The sequence below is a fragment of the Brachyistius frenatus genome, unplaced genomic scaffold (genome assembly GCF_029030835.1).
Source record: "Brachyistius frenatus isolate BFR_SWC_R1_liver_20210118 unplaced genomic scaffold, ASM2903083v1 Contig_27, whole genome shotgun sequence".
In the NCBI taxonomy this organism is placed as follows: domain Eukaryota; kingdom Metazoa; phylum Chordata; class Actinopteri; family Embiotocidae; genus Brachyistius; species Brachyistius frenatus.
The window spans coordinates 1,609,224-1,628,347 of record NW_027210626.1 but is presented as its reverse complement, the minus strand read 5'-3'; the positions used below and the strand labels follow the sequence as shown (position 1 = coordinate 1,628,347).

The 19,124-nt window shown below is 39.4% G+C and overlaps 1 protein-coding gene across 1 annotated transcript in view; it reads left to right on the top strand.

The window, feature by feature from the left end:
- Positions 1-18,817, top strand: part of LOC138620899 (receptor tyrosine-protein kinase erbB-4-like) — a 299,444-nt gene extending 280,627 nt beyond the window's left edge. Inside the window, exons 22-28 of the mRNA XM_069698538.1 lie at positions 477-552; positions 1,495-1,641; positions 3,845-3,942; positions 4,716-4,886; positions 11,246-11,492; positions 12,295-12,423; positions 12,682-18,817. Of these exons, the coding sequence (XP_069554639.1) occupies positions 477-552; positions 1,495-1,641; positions 3,845-3,942; positions 4,716-4,886; positions 11,246-11,492; positions 12,295-12,423; positions 12,682-13,352 (1,539 nt within the window). The 3' untranslated portion in view covers positions 13,353-18,817. The remainder of the gene's footprint in view (positions 1-476; positions 553-1,494; positions 1,642-3,844; positions 3,943-4,715; positions 4,887-11,245; positions 11,493-12,294; positions 12,424-12,681) is intronic.
- The last annotated feature ends 307 nt before the right edge of the window (positions 18,818-19,124 follow it).

Sequence of the window (19,124 nt, the reverse complement as noted above, 5' to 3'; positions counted from 1 at the left end):
ACCCCTTCCCTCAACCTCCATCACTGTAATCAATAGAATTGGCCTTCAAATCTAATCACAGTGTTAAGCTGCATCCCAGACCGCCCTGCTTTTTGCCTCAGCTTATTTCAGTACAGCTGGTGTGTGTGTGTGTGTGTGTGTGTGTGTGTGTGTGTGTGTGTGTGTGTGTGTGTGTGTGTGTGTGTGTGTGTGTGTGTGTGTGTGTGTGTGTGTGTGTGTGTGTGTGTGTGTGTGTGTGTGTGTGAGAGAGAGAATGTTTGTCTTCATCAGACCTAGTTTTCTTTCATTCTGCTGTCCCTCTCTTCTCTCCAGTGTGTTTGACACAGACAGTTCTGCCAACTCACCAACAGATGTTTCAAACTCAGATGATCCAGTCGCTGTCATTTTCCTCCTCAGTATAAAAGAAAGAGATTATTTTGGACTCCTGTTAATGTTGCATTTATGTAATCCTGACACGCTGTGCTCCTACCTGGCAGATGCCCATTAAATGGATGGCCCTGGAGTGTATCCATTACAGGAAGTTCACCCATCAGAGTGACGTTTGGAGTTACGGTAAGCTTCAAATCTCATTTTAGGGGAACTTGTCGGATTGGATATAACCATTCAAGTTTAGCACTTCTTCTAAGATCTTAATCACACAAAGTTTATTTAGATAACCAAAATGGCAAAAAAATGGTCGGTCAAAATGCTCTCCAGAATATGAGGTAGATATCTTTATTTGTCTTACAAATTGCTCGAGGTGTGTAGCAGATTTTTTTTTAAGCCTTTTTTGTTAAAAAATAAATAAAGCTGGCATCATACTTGATTCAGCTTTTAAAACTCCTTTTTCAACCAGCTCGGTCATTAGTAGTATTCTGAGTCACGTTTGATTTAAACTATCCGTATGGCTTCATGCATTCGTGTCCCCAGTTGTCCTCTGTGACCTGAAGCAATTGCAGCTCCATCTTATTGTGTGCATTTACTCTCCTTGCTACTTATTAGCTGATTAATGTGATTAAAACTAAAGAGTGCTGAAAGTTCAAAGTGGCAGATGACTTTCAAGGCTGTGATTAATTCCTCTCCTCCACTCATCGTCTGTCCTCTGTTGAGTTGTGTTCTCTTATCTTGACCTCTTCTTTACCCACTGTTTTGTTGCTTTCTCTTTTTTACACTCTTACTCTCTCTTCATCTCAACTCCTGTGATCTCTTCTTGTCTCTCTCATCTTTTGATTTTTGTCTTTTTTTTTACTCGCCTCAATTTTCGTGTTTTTGCTTGATTTCCAATTTTCTACTTTAATTATTCCATGTCTCTCTCTTTCGTTCTCTTTACTCATTTCTTCCTTACCCTGCCTTCTTAACTGTGCTCTTTACCTTTCTTTCCTCTCGTCACTCTCCTCTCATCTTGATTTTCCTTTTCTTTTCTCCACTTGTTCTTCCCTCTTTGAACATCTCTTTATTCTCTTCTGTACTGATCTCTCCGCTCTTGTGTTCATCGTCCTTCCATCTCCTTTTTAGGTGTAACCATCTGGGAGCTGATGACCTTTGGAGGGAAGCCATATGATGGGATCTCTACCCGAGACATCCCAGATCTGTTAGAGAAAGGAGAGCGCCTTCCTCAGCCACCCATCTGCACCATTGACGTCTACATGGTCATGGTCAAGTGTAAGTAGAGACCCAGGGTGAACAGAAAGAACAGAAACCTCCTTTAAAGATAATATTATAAATAGAACTACACAAACTACAGCCTCAGAAAAAAGGACTACCGCAATGCGTGCAAAGTCCTTGAGAGTAATGAGGAAAGTTTTGCTGAACACTGTTGAGTGAAACACAGCTGGTTCTGAGGAGATCCACATGGTCCCTCAGATATGTCTATAAGAAGTAAGGATACTGAGGACGTCGTAGCAACCCCGACCTCTCGCTGGCTGTGGCCTATTTGTGTTTTGTTTGTTTTTTCTGACATGTTACACCTCATTGTCCTGGTCCTGTCCTGTCAACCACAATATCTGAAGTTTTTAGTCCTGCAAGCTTCCCACCTGGTCTCCTTTGTTTTGTGTCATATATTGTAGTCATTTGTCTGTGGGCATATTGATCCATTGAGTCCGAAGGTTTGGATTGGATTCCGACAGCCTTCTCCTGCAAAGGCAAAACAAAATTAAAATAAAGGCGGGGGAAGTCAGATGCCCTTCTAAGTTTGCTCTGGCTTTGGGAGATGTGTTTACTGCAGAACTTAGGAGTTTTGTGCCAGTGTTTTATTACAAACTGATGTCAAGGTAGTGGATATTCATTTTGAATTTAAAAGGAGAGCCAATTGTCTTTTTTTATGCAAACTAGACAAAAATAATTGTGCTTTTATTGAGTGATCTTCAAAAGGCCAGGTCAGCTGTTTTTTACAAGAGGGTCTAGGTGTTGTCAAAGATTTGTTGTTTTTTGTTTTAAACTCTATAATGTAACATTACCAAGCAAAAGATAGTGAAACATCTCTCTGATTGAAGTGATACTGAGAAATCCTGCAAAAATCACAAATTTTACTGAAGGATTTCTAGTCAAAGATGAATTCAGGACTAATATTCCTGACTGGCTGTGACCCTCCAGCACCAACACATTGGCCCGATTGGTCAGTCACTGCTGTCATGCCATCAGGCTCTGGGGTCACAGGTGGCACTATAACCTCTGTCCACTGCTGCCAGGACAAAGACTCGGTGCCAGCGTCACCCCAGCCGTGTCCTCTGCTCTCCAAGCTGCAGCCTCTGGCCGTCACTGTCACCTTGGCTTTTACTTTTCACCCTGAACCTGTGCCAATCTGGCATGCAGAGACACACACACACACACACACACACACACACACACACACACACACACACACACACACACACACACACACACACACACACACACACATGGTGCACTGGGGAAGACGTACTTCCTCAGTTAATCTCCTTCTCGTTGTTTTATTGGCAGTAAAGCTAGAAACTAAGCACCAAGACAAAAGATGATCCCTTCTGTATGTGAAATGTCTTGTATCTGTGTTCGCAATAGTGTCTAAAGCCACATCTCTCTTTTCTGAACTCTATGTCTTATTTCCCTGGATACGTCGACAGGCTCGACTCAAGGCCAGATCACATGTTTGCTTTGGCGATGTACCCATGTGTTCACAGGGAAATTGGCAGAAGGGCACATTGCTCCATATGGCCATTCAAGTGATGAGACTGTATTTAATTTGGAAAAAATTATCACAATAAAGATAACTTAATTTCTAAAAATCTGTGCTTGCTCATTATGGAACAAATAATAATGTCCTATATAAAGGAAAATGGTTTCATATGGGAAAACCACAAAGTGTGAGGACTATTGTATATAATATATATAGATATATACTGTACTGTATATACTGTGCATTTTATATTTATATTTTGTACTGCTATTTACTGCTATTTTATTGCTTTTCTATTGTTCTATTATTATCTTATTGCTTCTGTATGCTGCTGTAGCGAAAAAATTTCCCCTCGGGGATTAATAAAGTAACTACCTAACCTAACCTAACCTAACCTAACCTAACCTAACCTAACCTAACCTAACCTAACCTAACCTACTGAACTGCACTGCCTGATCACCACTGACACACACTCAACACACTGCTCCTCCCATTTAAATTCAGATACTGTAAGTTTACAGTCAGGTAATAAATAGATCTTTATGGATATAGATGAGGCTTTTGTTTTCTGCTGAGAAAAATTACAAATTGGAAGAGTTGCACTTTGGGTCAAATTTAAAATCAAGGGCAATTGGAAAAATATCATGGGGTTAAATATCAGGATATATCTGTTTGGAACCGTATACAGGTCAGTAACTAATACTTTTTTTTCAGGCTGGATGATTGATGCAGACAGTCGACCCAAGTTCAAGGAGCTGGCAGCAGAGTTCACACGGATGGCTCGTGATCCCCAAAGATACCTGGTCATCCAGGTAGGTAGATCTCGGTGACGGACAAGAAATAAGTTACCTTTATAACCCGTCTTCTGTTGTGCTTGTTTTACGTTTAAAAAATGAATACATGGTTGTCGTCAGAAATGAATAGTATCTGTTCGAAATTGTACTTTGCTTTCTTGGCTCCTCTGTAAAAAAAAAGAGCTCGGTTTGAATTACTTAACAAATGCTGTTAAGCTGGTTTACACCAGTCACAACCACTAAGTCAAAACAGTAGTGACTTGAATCTTTATTTTAAGCTTTTTAATGAATATCTAGAACTAACAATTTGTTTGCTCCTGTGTGAACTGATTGTTTTTCCAAAGCGACTTTTGAAAAATAACAGTAGTTAAATTTTTGAAAATATGATGGCAATTAAGATGTAAAGGCCATGGATGTTACATGTTGCATAAATAAAGCATTATTAATTTACAATTGAATTACCAGATTGAAACAGTGACTGCAATATCAGTCTTTACATATATTGTATGTCATGAATTATGTGATCATCAGTCCATTTTTTTGCACTTGGATTTCAGTAAATATTTGGCATGGTTTGGAGAAAACAAAGATCTCGCTTTCTAAAGTGTTAACAACTTTGTGCTCCCTTCCCGCCCCCCTACACACACACACACACACACACACACACACACACACACACACACACACACACACACACACACACACACACACACACACACACACACACACACACACACACACACACACACACACACACACACACACACACATCAACACGCCACATTTCTCAGGGCGATGACCGCATGAAGCTGCCCAGCCCCAATGACAGCAAGTTCTTCCAGAGCCTCTTGGATGAGGAGGAGTTGGAAGACCTGATGGATGCCGAGGAGTACCTGGTGCCCCACAACTTCAACATTCCTCCACTGGCATATACCCCCCACCAACGCATGGACTCCAACAAGGTATTTGATTTAAGGAATGCGCAGAGATCTTAGATCTTAAAGCAAAGGGCACGTTTTAACATTTTAGATGTGGAAAAGAAATACAGTAGGTACGTCTAAAGTTAGATGTTGAGATGACTCACGGTAAAATATCTATAAAATGCACATTGTGCTTCCGTATTAGTGTTGGGTTGTTCAAACGAATGGATTTTCATTTCGATAATAGCTCAAACTTTATTTATATAAAAAAGTTACAAAGTACTTCACAATAAAAACAGATTGTAAAAGTGAGGCCATGAGACCAGATCAAATCTTTTAAATTACAACAAATATTATGAATTAAGAAAAAGCCATCTGATAAAAGTGAATTATGGAACAGATATAAAGAAGGATTATAAGAGAAAATAGTTGTCCAAATTGACTGGAGAACAACAATTATTTTTGTCGAGAGATCCATCCATGTGTCCCAGATGTATTAATTTTGTTTCAGTTCATTGTACTCTCGCTGAGATCCACCAGTTTCCATACAAACAAATATTGAGCTAAAGCTGGACAGATAAAGTATTTAAATTGAAACATTGGATCCAATACTATCTTAAAACATGACCATCCCTGAGTCTCAATTTGCATTCTTCTGTATTTACACCTGCTATTTTGAGTGCAAAAGTGCTGCTGAGCACCTTATTGATTGATTGCACTATTTTACCAGCCTCAAACTGGAGTTCAGTTTATCTCTGATGGGATCATAGCCATAAACTCAATGTATCTCTTGTTGTGGTAGTTGAGGATTTTAATGTCTATAACACAGACTATATATCACAGACACCATCAAATCAGCTTTTCAAGCAGTCAAAGAAAAAAAAAAATTACTGCATTTTTGCTTCTGCATTTTTAAAGAGGTCAAAAGTTCCTAATCTCAGAAGATCTTTTCAGAACATCCACACGTCATTTCATCATGTGTGATTGAAGGAGACCCAAACATAAAACGTGGTAAAGCACCAAACCCCTTATAACAAACTTTTTTTTCTAGTTTAATGTCCAACAACGTTTTAGGCAAGAAAGCTGTCTGCACTGAATTAATTTCAGCACTCTTCTCAGTCAGTATTCATACTTGCACATAATTAATTTATCTCCACTAAACCTGATGTTAGGTATGCTATTTTTTTATTTCTTTGTCGTAATTATATATAGTTGCTTATCTGTTCATTTGTCATGGACTCTTGAGCACAGTTTCTTATTACCAATTCTTTTGGAGTGTAACAGCAGGGTGACTGGCACTGAACCATGATGAAAAAGGGGACAATATAAAGTCAGAGTAGTCATTCAGATCATTTAGATGGCCTCGAAAGTGATGTGGCAAGGAGTTTTCTCAGCGTGTCCTGCAGGACTCTCCTGTTAAAGCACAAAAGATTGAGGTCTTAAAACTGCACTCACACAGCTTTCTCAGTTTCACTCTCATCTTCCTCTTGCGTTCCCATTCTCCATATGCTTTTCTTTGTCTTTCTCCATTGTGAAACTATGGTAATTGCCTTCTTCAAAATTAGGGTTCAGAGCCAGAGCTCCTCCATTCTTTAACTGTTCAAATGTTTGGTGTCTTTCTTTGGACTTAAATCTATCACAAAACCAGTCACACAGCTGGAATTCAGCCATTTTGTATTCCAATCCCTGTGTTTGTGTCAGGATAAAAATGCCTGCTGAATGTCAATGAGAGACACATTTCCAACTCGGTTTGGTGCATTTCAGGCAGTGAAAGATTTATTTGCATAATATTTGTAAAAATCCTTCTCCTCTGTTTTGGCGCTTTGGTATTACTTTGGATACAAAATGAATTTGATTAATTTCATACAGTTGGGTTCATCTACATAAATCTTGTTGATGATTGTAATGAACTTAATTATTCTGTCCAACAAAATATTATTATTATTAATAATAATTAATAATATATTATTATTACACAGACATACAATCTTCACTTGAATAGCTGCACAGCATACCTAAAAGAAATCTGTTCCACATTCTCCGAGACACACATTACCAATGTGGAACCGTCATTATTAAATAACCGTGACATTTCAGAATTGTATTGTTGGTGGCCATTAAAACTTTTTGATTTAATAGTGACAAAAACACTGAGCAGAAGATCCTTGTGCTCTACGGCGGGGACATTTGAATGGGGTCCTTTTAAATATGCAAGTGTAATGAGGGTCAAGATTTTAAAACAATAGCATGACTGTGTCTATATTCAAATAGCGTTTGAAGAAACTATACTTTTTATTTTTGTGTTGAGGATGATGATGGCACATTCTGTTAGGATACAGAGACAGGAGAAGATGAAGGATGATGAGGTGTAAATGAGGACTGAAAGAGGGAAATTGCATAGATATACCTGTTGTTAGAGAGTAATGAGAACACAGCCTGAGCTCTGCAGCCTTGACTAAACGCTTCAGGCTTACAGTAGAGAGCACTGCATGAGAAAGTGAGGAAGACTCCAGCAGTGACAGACGAAGAATGAAAAATAATGATGCAGTTACACAGAAAATGAGCGTGTCCCTCTAACAGTCCTTTTAAACTTCCCGATAGTTTTGTGTGTTCTTTTAAGTAGCATACATCCAGGGTCTGAACCGTAGTCACACTTTGGTTTAAAGCTGTTATTTTCTGATCATTTGTGCTGGTGTTTTATCTTATTAAACCTGTTAGTCCACTAAAGGATACCATGTCAGTCTCACGTGTGAAAAATAAACTGCTTTAGGTTTAGGTACCAAAATCTATTTTTTAGGTTTAGGAAAAGATCATGGTTTATGTTAAGATACTAAGTTACTTAGCATACGTTACATGAGTTCAATATGTTTTCGTAAGTTATTTAAAGTACATTAAGTTATATATAAATATCTAAAATGAATATGTCCCATAAGGTACTTTGTCAGATACATTATAGTAATCAGGTACACTGAAAAAAAAAATCATACGTTGGACCAAATTAAAAAAAATACTCAAATTGTTTTATAGCTAAATGTATTAGTTTTTCTCAAATTATATTTAGGATTTGGCAAAACTTAAAAAAAAAAAGTATTTAACATGAATAAAAAATATATATTTTACCCAAGACAAAAAATTACTTTCATAGAAAGTAAAAAATTATGATTTAGTTTAAAGACCATACACCATATTTCACTTTGTTACAACTAAATGTTTTCACTTTAGAAAAAAATGAATATTTACAATTACATCTAAGTAAAGTTTTTACTTTAGAATAAACTAATTAAAATACTAAATTTTTTGACAATCAAATGTATTAGTTTTTCTCGAGTCAAATTTTTGACTGAGTACAAACTGTAATTTAACTTTATCTTAAGTACATACATTTTCTTTTGTCACAAGCAAAATGTTACGTAATGTAGGTCAATACAATAACATTTTTTGCTTTTTTTTACCCCCTAAATTTTACTTAACAGCAACAGTATCTTCTGTATTATAAAAGCAGAATTTTCACTTAAGATGAAACTGAAATTTTGTTACAGTCAATATTCAATTTTGTTTACTCACAATAAACAAATACAGGAAGATTCTCCTCAAAAGACCATCTTTATTGTGATGTTTTTAAAATATGCATCACCTTCTGTTATGTATTAAAAAATAAAACAAAAATACACAAATAAAACCTGACATTTGCAGTCAGTAGAGCTAACTAGTATGTGTATCACATATCAGCACTTGAGGAAAAACACAGAATGAGTAAATTCTGGTCTTTGATCTGTTTTTAACCATTCTGTAACATTAACCACATCAATGCTAACATGGTACATCTTGTCTTTAAAACATGAGATAAGCAATGCAAAGGCCATCAAAAGTTTCCTCTGGTATTAAAACGTGTCTATCCCTTTATAAAATAACCATAACGAATGTTACCTTATATTGAACCATGACAAATACAAGATCAGAAGTTAGCATCCAAGTAATCTTTGTACTTGAAGCTGGCTTTTCCAGAATTTCTTTGTTTTTGAACTCTGACACATTTGACCTACACACCACATTTCTATGTTCTAACTGCGGTTCAGTGTCATAGGAGGATGTTGGTCCCAGAAACTCTCTGACACAGAAGTTCTTGTAGAGACAGAGCTGGAGTAGCTCTGTGTCGTCTGACAGTAGACTCCAAATCATCATAGACAGTGACATTAAATCCTTTGCTGCAATCATCAGTTATTGGGATGACCCGTACAGTTGCCAAAGAAGATGTGAAGTTCACTTGTGCGTCTTCATAATGTCCGTCTCGGTCCTGCAATCTTAAATTTCAGTTATAACTCACAGACTTTTCGGACTTCATCCATAAGCTGCTCCATTGTCAGGAATTCAATCAGGCAGAATTAGCCTCCTGGTGTCATCAAGGTTCAGGATAACTTGCACCTTGGCTGGCCTTTTCACTGACCGGCCAGCCCGTCCAAGCGGGTCTAGTAAAAATGAGAATAAAAACTGTATTCGTTGCAGTAAAAAAATTGGCCACGACTTTCAACTAATTCACACTCACAGATTCATTGATTCACACTTCTGGTGAATAAGAAAGAAATTTCACAATAAATATTTATTATTTATGAAATCAATGTTTGTGTATGTTAAACTGCGAAGGCATTATGTCATCTTTAGAGTCCAATTGTTGCATTGAAAAAGGCAGAAAACGTTGTCTTTTTCTTTCATTAGGTGAAGTGCCTGTACGCATAGAAGGAATAATAATGTCCACCATTTACTCAAATTGATTGCTTTACTCAATAAAGTGTTACAACTTTGGATCTGCTCTAAAGATTTTAGTGCAGAGATACGTTGCCGGCCCTGCACCGTAGTGTGTGGCGGGGGAGCCCAGCCCCTCCCTCGGGTAAAACATGTCCGGGCGCGGGCCGCGATGGGCCTTCTGCCAGTTTATTCAAGCGAACCATCATACCATCACAATTTTGTGCTTCCGTGACAGCAAAGTAGCATTAGCAACAATATTAACTTTGCACTTGTCAACTGGAGGCAACCACAGCCTCGCAGTTAGGGTGAGACAGCCATGCTGCTAACGTGGTTTAGCTCGATTTGCTCCCACACGTGCGAAATACAAAGATAGTCTGTAAAGTATTTGTCCACACTGCCACTAACCACAAATGTTCACAGAAAACACGCATTCCCTTCAAAAAAACAAAATTCAAAAGTTGACCCCGCAGAAGGTGCTGGCTTCCGAAGCGAGGTAATGGCGGACAGCAAAACTCGACGCAGAATGATTTGACATGACGTCACGCGGTAACGTGACATGAAAACCTCTAGTTTAAAGTAAAAAAAAAAATTTTTTAAATACCCTTTAAGTAAAAGTATTGCTCTTCATTTACTCTGAGGAGAATATGTTTTAGTTTTAGGCAAACTGAAAAACTGCAAACTTGACAATGTTATTTGCGACAGAACTCCACAAACTAAAAACTCCAATCTCTCAGTTTTACAAAAAGGCTTTGGGTGTACCTGCCTGAGGAACCACTTTCCCGTGATTTCCCGGATACCAAAAAGTCCTTGATTACTGTGGAACCTGATATAATGACACCTGTTAAAAACTTCTAATCAGAAGTCAGATTTACATCTTCTTTCACAAACCACAAATCCTCTTTGTCAGTCTGTCAAATTAAGGAAAAAATAAGTCCAACAAGAAAATTAGAGATTTTCTCTCTTATTAGTATGATTACAGACTTCTGAGACGTAGAGCAAGTGAACGTAAGGATAGAAACGTGCAACAGAAAACAAACCTCTTGCAGAAAAAATGGGGGAACTGAGATAAATCAGAGTGAAGCTCCTGGTGTGGTTCTGAAAAGCACTTTTTTGTCCTGAGCATCGCCACAAATGCACACAGCATGGCAGCACTGATATGGCTACTTTAAGACATTGCTGCGTGGAGCCTTTTAATTAAAATCCTTTTAATTAAATTGTCCTCTGCTGTCATGCTGCCATATCATTATTTGGCACTGCTGTTTGTCCCCCCTGCCTGTTACATTTAAATTTTACAGATGAACAATGGTTCAAAGCACGTGCATTGTCTATTCTATAATAAACAGTTATATTATGGATGGAATTCTTAGTTTTATTATTTTTATTATGTGTGTAAATGTTTTTGTACTTTTGGCACACCAGAAAGTTGAACTAGTGTGTAGACTAAAGACTGGACAATACAACTGTTCCCCTCACTTGGAGACTAAGGTGAACTTTGAAAATCGTAGACAAGTTAAAAAAAACTTTACCATGACTCTCCCCATTTATATTTGACTAATGAGGTTTGCTTCAGCCTGATGAATTGATATTCTTGTAATTCAGTCTCCCTGATCACATCCCTGCACCTCTTTTTGAACGTTATTCTACTTCTACTCAACCAGTACGGCTGCCAGGACCCCAATTTCAGCATGGAGGACATGCTGGCTACCCTCCCCAGAGTGGTTTCTGTTCCACCCGTGTCCGGAGGCTGCCTGCCTCCACAGGAACTCATCTCAGGGGGGCAGATCGGTGGGGGGGGGTTCGGTCGTGGCAACCAGGATGACCCTCGCTGCAACGGCACCCTGAGGAAGCAGGCATCTCCGAGGTCCAGCACGCTGGTCGCTGCCTCAGCTCTCACTGCAGTACAAGGTGAAGCAAAATGTTACACAAAAGCAGAAATCATTGCATTCAGTTTAGTTTAGTATTTCGGCTCTATCTCGGAACAGAGTTTTGTGTTTGATTTGACCTTTTAATTTGGACTACAGTTAAAAGCCGTGGACAAATACAACACGGACTAAACACCAGTTGTTGAGCATTATTTGAGTTCTTCTCATATGTAGTCAGAACAAAACCAAAAACAAGATCAAACTTGACTTTAAATCGCTGGGCCCTGAATGCACCATAGTAATTCCACAGCCAAACACACAAGTGACCACATCTGATCTTACTGAGTGATATACGACAATACACATATGCAACTCTGGAAACTGGAAACATTGCAATTTCTGGCCCAAAACATGTGACACAGGGCTTTTGTGATGTCAATCAACCTTTCTACCACTGAGCAGCACATGTATGCCTCCTGCTGAGATTAGTTTGGGTAGGAAAAGTCCCTGTGCATTCATATGAGAGTGGTGTTAGACAGTGAGAAGTAAAGTGAAAGGGTATTAGTGAGCCAGACTGGCGATAGCCCTATTCAACCACTGATAGTAATCTTTCTGTTGTTAGTAAATAGAAATTCCAAGTAAAGGTCTTGTGAAGTCACTAAAACCCCCAAATCCCCAGACAAGTTAAACGTTGTTGATATGAGCTGCAACCCTGCCCGACAGTTTTGACTAAAAGACTAAACCGTATCCAGGATCATCTCGTTCATTCACGTACCTGTAGGGTTTTTATCGTTTCAAACTTTAAATTCATGTCTTGCTTCTTTCCTCTCTTTTTATTTCCCAAGGCGGAGGGGAGGACAATGGTGGGCAGCGTTACAGCGCCGATCCAACTGGCCTTTTAGCAGAGCGAGGAGCAAAAGGAGACAAGGACCAGGACGGCTTCATGACTGCCATGAGAGACAAGAACCACTCAGGTTACTTTGACAGTTTAGAGAACTTCTGAATGTCTCTGTAGAGTCAGAAAATGTTTGGATCAAATGAGTGAAATTGCATAAGTTTTGTTTTTGTAAATGGTAAATTTATATTACTTTTAAATCAGTATTTTTATTGTATACACACTTTAATTTTGAGGGTGTTAAAAACATTTCATAAGTATCTTTATTAGCTCATAGCACTCAACAATTGAAACGAAAAGATTTGAGCTAATCTTACCATCCTCTTCGTATTTCTAGATTATCTGAACCCTGTAGAGGAAAACCCCTTCGTCACACGTCGTAGGAATGGCGATGCCCACACGGTGATCGATGGAGCCACGTGCCACACGCTGCACTTGGCCGGAGCCGCTGCTGCTCCCAAAAGCCAGTCCACCCACGGTGACGACGAGTATATCAACGAGCCACTGTACCTTAACACCTTCCTCAACCCCGGGGACAAGAACGGATTGGCCGGCGCCGTCTCCATCTCTGGCCCCGGTTCCTCTGCTGCACACTCGGTACTGCAGACAGTCAACCCATCGACATCGAGCCACACCGTTCCATCCACTGCATACGTGGTTCCCCCAGGCCACCTCCCCCACCCGTCATATCCATCGCACACCCTGCACCCAGGGCATTCAGGACACGCCCTGCACTCAGGCATCACCAGCAGCACCATCATGTTCGATAAGAAAGGCAAGAAAGCCACTTTTGACAATCCCGAATACTGGCAGCACAGTCTCCCCCCGAAGTCCTCACTGCACAACCCTGAGTACCTGCAGGACTGCAGCACACGCTTCTTCTACCGGCAGAACGGACGCATCCGCCCCGCTGTGGCCGAAAACCAGGAATATTTGTCCGAAGCGGCTATGAAAGCAGGCAATGTGTTGCCGCCCCCTCCATACAGACAGAGGAACACTGTGGTGTAGTGACCCACCTGTAGCACATTGGAGGTGTGAATAGAGGGAAATGGGTGAGATGAATGGACGTCAGACAGTCCTCTCTTTTCCATGCAGTACTTCTCAACACTGAGTTTTCCTTGCACCTTCCCTGAACACTTCTCTTTGTCATGTCTGATTGCAAATCTTGTATTCTCACTCTAAGGTTCTGCTTTTTCATGACAGAACAACAATAGGAGTCACTGACAGCCTCATATGACACTCAAGCCATCTTTATTTACTCCATCCTTGACCGTGACCGCTAAAGCAGAGAGACATCACTTTGAAGTCGGTTGTGTCCTCGAGAAAACTGTCCTGCAGCCTTTAGCAGCAGAAAGGCACATAAACCACACAATCAAAGTTTTAAAATAGATGTTTTACGAGAGAATAAACTGAGGTGAGCCCAAAGCGGATTATTTTCATGACCTTACATGCTTTTCTTTGTACACCCACGACTCACTGTTCACCCTGTCCTTTCAGCTCATTTTCCACCCAGCTAAATTTGCACATTGTGGTATTCAAAAATTGCTATTGCTTGGGTGCAGTCTATTAAGTGATACATGCACATGGAGTTGTGTCCTGATGTACCAGCAAACCCGCAGTTGTGCTGCAAAAGCCCAGATGTGGCTTGCATGCCTGCCCACATGCTTCTTTGACTTTTACATTTTGCTGCAGCCATAATAGTATCATGTATCACACACAGCTCATATCAAACCAGAAACATGTTAACATGCCTGTTGGCTTGACACACCAATAATGACCGAATATCAATTCATACGTAAATACACACACTGACAGATAAGCCTGAAATATATTCTGGAGGAGAAGCTCAATTGACCTTGTGCTGGAAGACACAGTGTGCTGATAATGGCAGTCAGTGGTGCAGCGCAGGAAAAAAGGGTCAATGGGAAAGTAAATGTCACCGCAGCTGTGATATCACCCAGTACCTCCTTGAAAGCATTCGACAGATTATTGGCATGACTAGGTTGGGATGTAAAAGGTTGATCGCCCAGAAGATGACCCTTTAATTCCCAGTTTGGTTTTACGTCCTGTTTCCCATTGATTCCAATCCAGTTCGAAGCGCCAGCAAACCGTCCAATTCAGTTTTACCTCCATGAAATCGTTGCAAGCAGTATTGTGAGTGGCAGGACCAATGTTCACTGCAGTACAAGAAATATAACGTCTCAGTGGAACCGGTGCCTGGGAACAGACCGCTGTTTTTACCGGGCAAAGAACGTGATTGTGGAGGACGTTTAAACAGGAAGTGAGGGTCAAATAGAAGATTTGAAAATCTTTATCAGAACACAGTTTTTGTTCTTTTTATTCATCAGGGATCTGTTTACTTTGACACCTTATCAGTGTTTTTGACTAATGAAGGAGGGGATAAACAGCACTGATATCCAGCCCTGAAAGAGCACTGTGGAGATGGCAAAGAGCTTTGCAGAGCTGTAAAAAAGCCAATTACACATCATTATCACACAGACACAGTCGTGGAAAAAGGCTCTGTGGACCAAGCTGTGTCTGGAAAGATGTTAAAGTACATCAAAGACAATTTTTGTTTTGCAACTCTGTCTCTATACTATTCTGCGTCATAAAAACAAAAAAATTACCTTTGACCACATAGTCATGATTTGCTCTGTGTCTTAGGGTTGAGGTGGTTCAGGGCGAAGGACTGTCAGAACTCTAAAGAGGCTCCTTTACGAGTGAAAATGGAACACTTTCTTTTGTATTGTTGTTTGACATTAATGGGGAGAACTCACAAGTTATCGCTGAATCTACTGATGGCTAGTTTTCTGTAGTCATACACTACTGCCAGATGCTACATTAAACTCTGATGGAGACCACTAGCATCTGTCGTCAAATGACTTTGAAGCCTAATTTAGGCTGTGGTTGATAATTTAATAGCACTTAATGCTCTGGCACAGCTAAATTACTTTACTGCTATTCTCGCTTGAATTATTTGATGAAGTTTTATCATGTGGCGACTATAATTTACAGTGAAACAACAGATAGTTTCATAGGCAATTTCCTAACAAAGGAGCATCCCCATTCTATCATAATAGTAATAGGTAGGTTTTAGTGAAAGTGATCAGGGGATACATGTCAGACTGTCAATACTGTTTTTACCCAGGTAGCTATCACTTTGATATCTCTTGTTTTACTAGACTACTGCAGGCAATGCCGGCAATATCTCATTTACATTATGTTGATAGTTTTCATATGTAATTCAGTGTTTTAAATGGGTACTCCAGTGATGTATTATAGCAATTTTATAAAGTTTGGGGATGCACAAGAGACAGAATCAAAGAGAAATGTATGGTCAAAATTAAAGTGGAAGCATCAACAGCTAAAATATCCTGAATCCACACACCCCGGATCCTACAACTCCCATAATGCCACTCTATAGCACGTTTACTCATGTTCCCAATGCTTCTTTCCAACCCCAAACCTCCAGGATAATGCAGGTATGTTTTTTCTTTGTTTAGTAGAATTAATAAATAAGTGTAAACAGAGATGACATCGTCGATGACATCACCAGGGATTGTTTTCACAGGCAGAGTAGTTTAACTTGTCAAGTAAACAGAAAATTGGTGGTGTTTCCCTTTAACAAAACACAAACTTTGCGATTCTCCAGATTATCTTGACTTAATTTCCAGAAAATTTACTTCATCATGATATATTGCAAACTGATATTGCCATATACATACCTAGTAGAGGATTCAATCCATATTGGACACCATGAGTCATACTGAAGGTGTTGTAGAGGGTGGAGACTGCCTCATCCCTGTACCGATACACAAGCACTGTTACACAACCTTGTGCCTCTTTATTAAAGATTCAGATGAGCGATGCTGATGATTTATTGTCCAAAACACAGATGTTGCCCTGCCACAATGTTTTCTCCGCCTCTCAGGTTTTATGGGGGAATAATAATCATCCAGTTGAGCTCCGGCTGAGGCACAAGTTGCCGCATCGTAAAGGGACATCTAACCTATTGAAATAAAAGCATAATAGGAGATAGATTAGTGGCGTAATACCACAGTAGATGCACTGATGAAATGTGCAGCTCAACAGAAATGTGAATTTTATAGTGAATTTTATTGTGTATCACTTTGGCATAGGCTTTGCTCTGCTACTAATCTGATTTACCTGCACTACAGCTGCTGTCTTGCACCGTTTGAGGTCATGATCCTTCTACTGATTTCAGATTTACTAGTTTGAATTTACACTTGTGTATACATTCTTTGAGTAAATGTGTGCAGTGTAACTGTGCCTGCTATGTTATTACAGTCAGTTATATAGGTCTATTTTTACCATCACCCAAAAGGATTCAGTGTCCGTGCTTGTGGACGACTGTATTTGCGTGTATCTAAGAGCAACGAGAGCAGCAGAGTGTCACCAAAAGGCTCTGTAATGGATCTCTATGGAAAAATAAAGCCAATCTTCTGGAGGAGAAAACCTGCTGATGCTCTCAGCCGGCAACCATCACAAGGGGCTTTTAGCTTTTTGAATGCTAATTCATCCACTTTCCCCTGTTGTTCTGTGGGGAAATCATGGTACCCCACATCTCACCCATTGCACCAGCTGAGAAACCCTGAACGACAGGCAATAGGTTGTAATCCTGCAGCGAGGTTCAAACTACGGTATTAGCATTCAATAAATGTTACCCGACCAATGCATCAATGTTACAAAAGCTTGGAGGGGAAATGTGCAAGTGCACTGTAACTGGCAGAGGAGACCAGAGTTAATTGCCATTCTTTTTTTCTGCTCAGAGGTGATTGTAGGATTGTATGTAGCAAACACTGTTCTGTAGCTGAAGCAGGGAAAACTGAGACGCAACTTTTTGTCGAGAGAACATGACCAAAACAGCCCGGAAAAGGAAAAGTGATCAAATGTTAAGTCATCGCTTCATGTGAAAAGATCTTATCGTCTCTGTGAAAGTAAGCCTCACAGGTGCAGTAGTTATTTGAAGGAGCACAATCACTCACTACTGACTGCTCACCCAGTGAATCGGCCTTTTGGTAACGGTTATATATATTTTATGCATCTACCTTTGGTGTTTTTTGTTTTGTTTCGTTGAGTGTTTTACAAAATGTGTAATCATATTTGTTGTAAATTGAGTGTATTTTTTTTTCCCCATTTCTGCTCTTCAGGGTCTCATTGTGAGTTTTTTTTGTTATACATTTTCATTATTTTATGTTTGTCATGTTTAGAGGGATTACTGGATCGATTTAGGAGTTGGATTTTTTTTCAAGATTGAACCTGTAGGGCCAAATGAGTATCGATAAACAAAGAGCAAATCTATTGTGGTCATGATGCTCATTAAGTTTCTCACCAAGCAGTTGTTCTCAGACGGTTTGAATACCAATGGTTATCAAGGACAGGTTTCACAATATCTCACTTTAGGGTATGATTTGCATATTTTGCCTCAGCACATGATGGATGCTGGCAGATCTGACCGGGTTTAATCTGACGAGGTTAAATATTAAATATTCCTCTTTAACCACCCTGTGATTAAAAAGTCCTGGCTGTCACTAAGAACAGTTAATAATTACACCTTGCAGTGTTTTTTTTAACTGGTTCAGTTCATGTGATTGGATTATATCATGGGATATTTCCCAGTTTTCATGAGTTGGCGAGGATTCCCCGATCACTCAGGTTACAAATGAACTGGTGCACAACTGACTGTGGGATATTAAAGGCTGCAAACGATAAACCAGTTAGGTCCCCCAAAGCAAAAGTTGGCTTATTTTTACCGTCATATTTTGGGAGGCCTTTGAAATGGGACAGCCTTCGTCTGTCCGTCAAGACCTATCCGTCCTAGAAATGAAGACTTTGGAGGGTCTAGCTCCTGAACTGGGACACAGTGGCTGTATTTATAGCGTGTGCTCTATTTCTTTTTATCTATGCTTTGATTATTCATATCATGAGGATGAGTTATTTTCACAGTTTAAGTAAATTCAATCCACCTTAGGTGTAAGTGGTCTCAGTAATAGAGAGACATTCAGATAACACAATTAATCAACTGGAAATGGTTCATATTCAGTGCGTCATCAAACAAATCATCTTTTTAAAGGGAAACACAAAGCAGCTGATGAACACACATTCTACCATTGTAATAGAATCAAACTGTGTATGGCTGTCATGTTGTGGTTTTATACTGATTCATATACTGTGTACATTCTACAATGCCATCAGAACTGGGGTAGATGAGAGTGGTTTAGTAAGCACAGTTTACAATGTATTGAGGTGATGGTAAAACTGTAAAACAGAATAGATAATTGTCTTTTGACATTCAGATAATGGGTTGCTCAACAGTTTTACCATTGTTTAAAATAATAATATAAAAAAATTTGGAAAATATTTTTATAGGCAGGGAAAAGGTGGCCTGGTGCATCTGTAAATAGGACAATGATGCTTTTCTCCAGCTGAAGTTTTTTTTTTTTTTTTTTTTTCATTTCTCCCTGCATCATTGCATTTTTAGTGGTCTTCTGTATCTTACTTTTTTTCTTTGGGGATATCTCTTCTGTATGTATATAAATATATATACAATATATATATATATATATTCTGTAAATGTAATTTGAAGAGTGAATTCTGACTTTCAAACCGCTTGCAGGGTCTCCTTGTCACACCACCTGCCCCCACCCCCACCCACCCCACCATTTCCCCTGTGATTGTGTGATTGTGTTTCCAGCACAACTTGGTGGGTTTTGTGTTTTCGATTTCTGCTCTTGCTCACTTTGTAGGAGTGTATTCTTT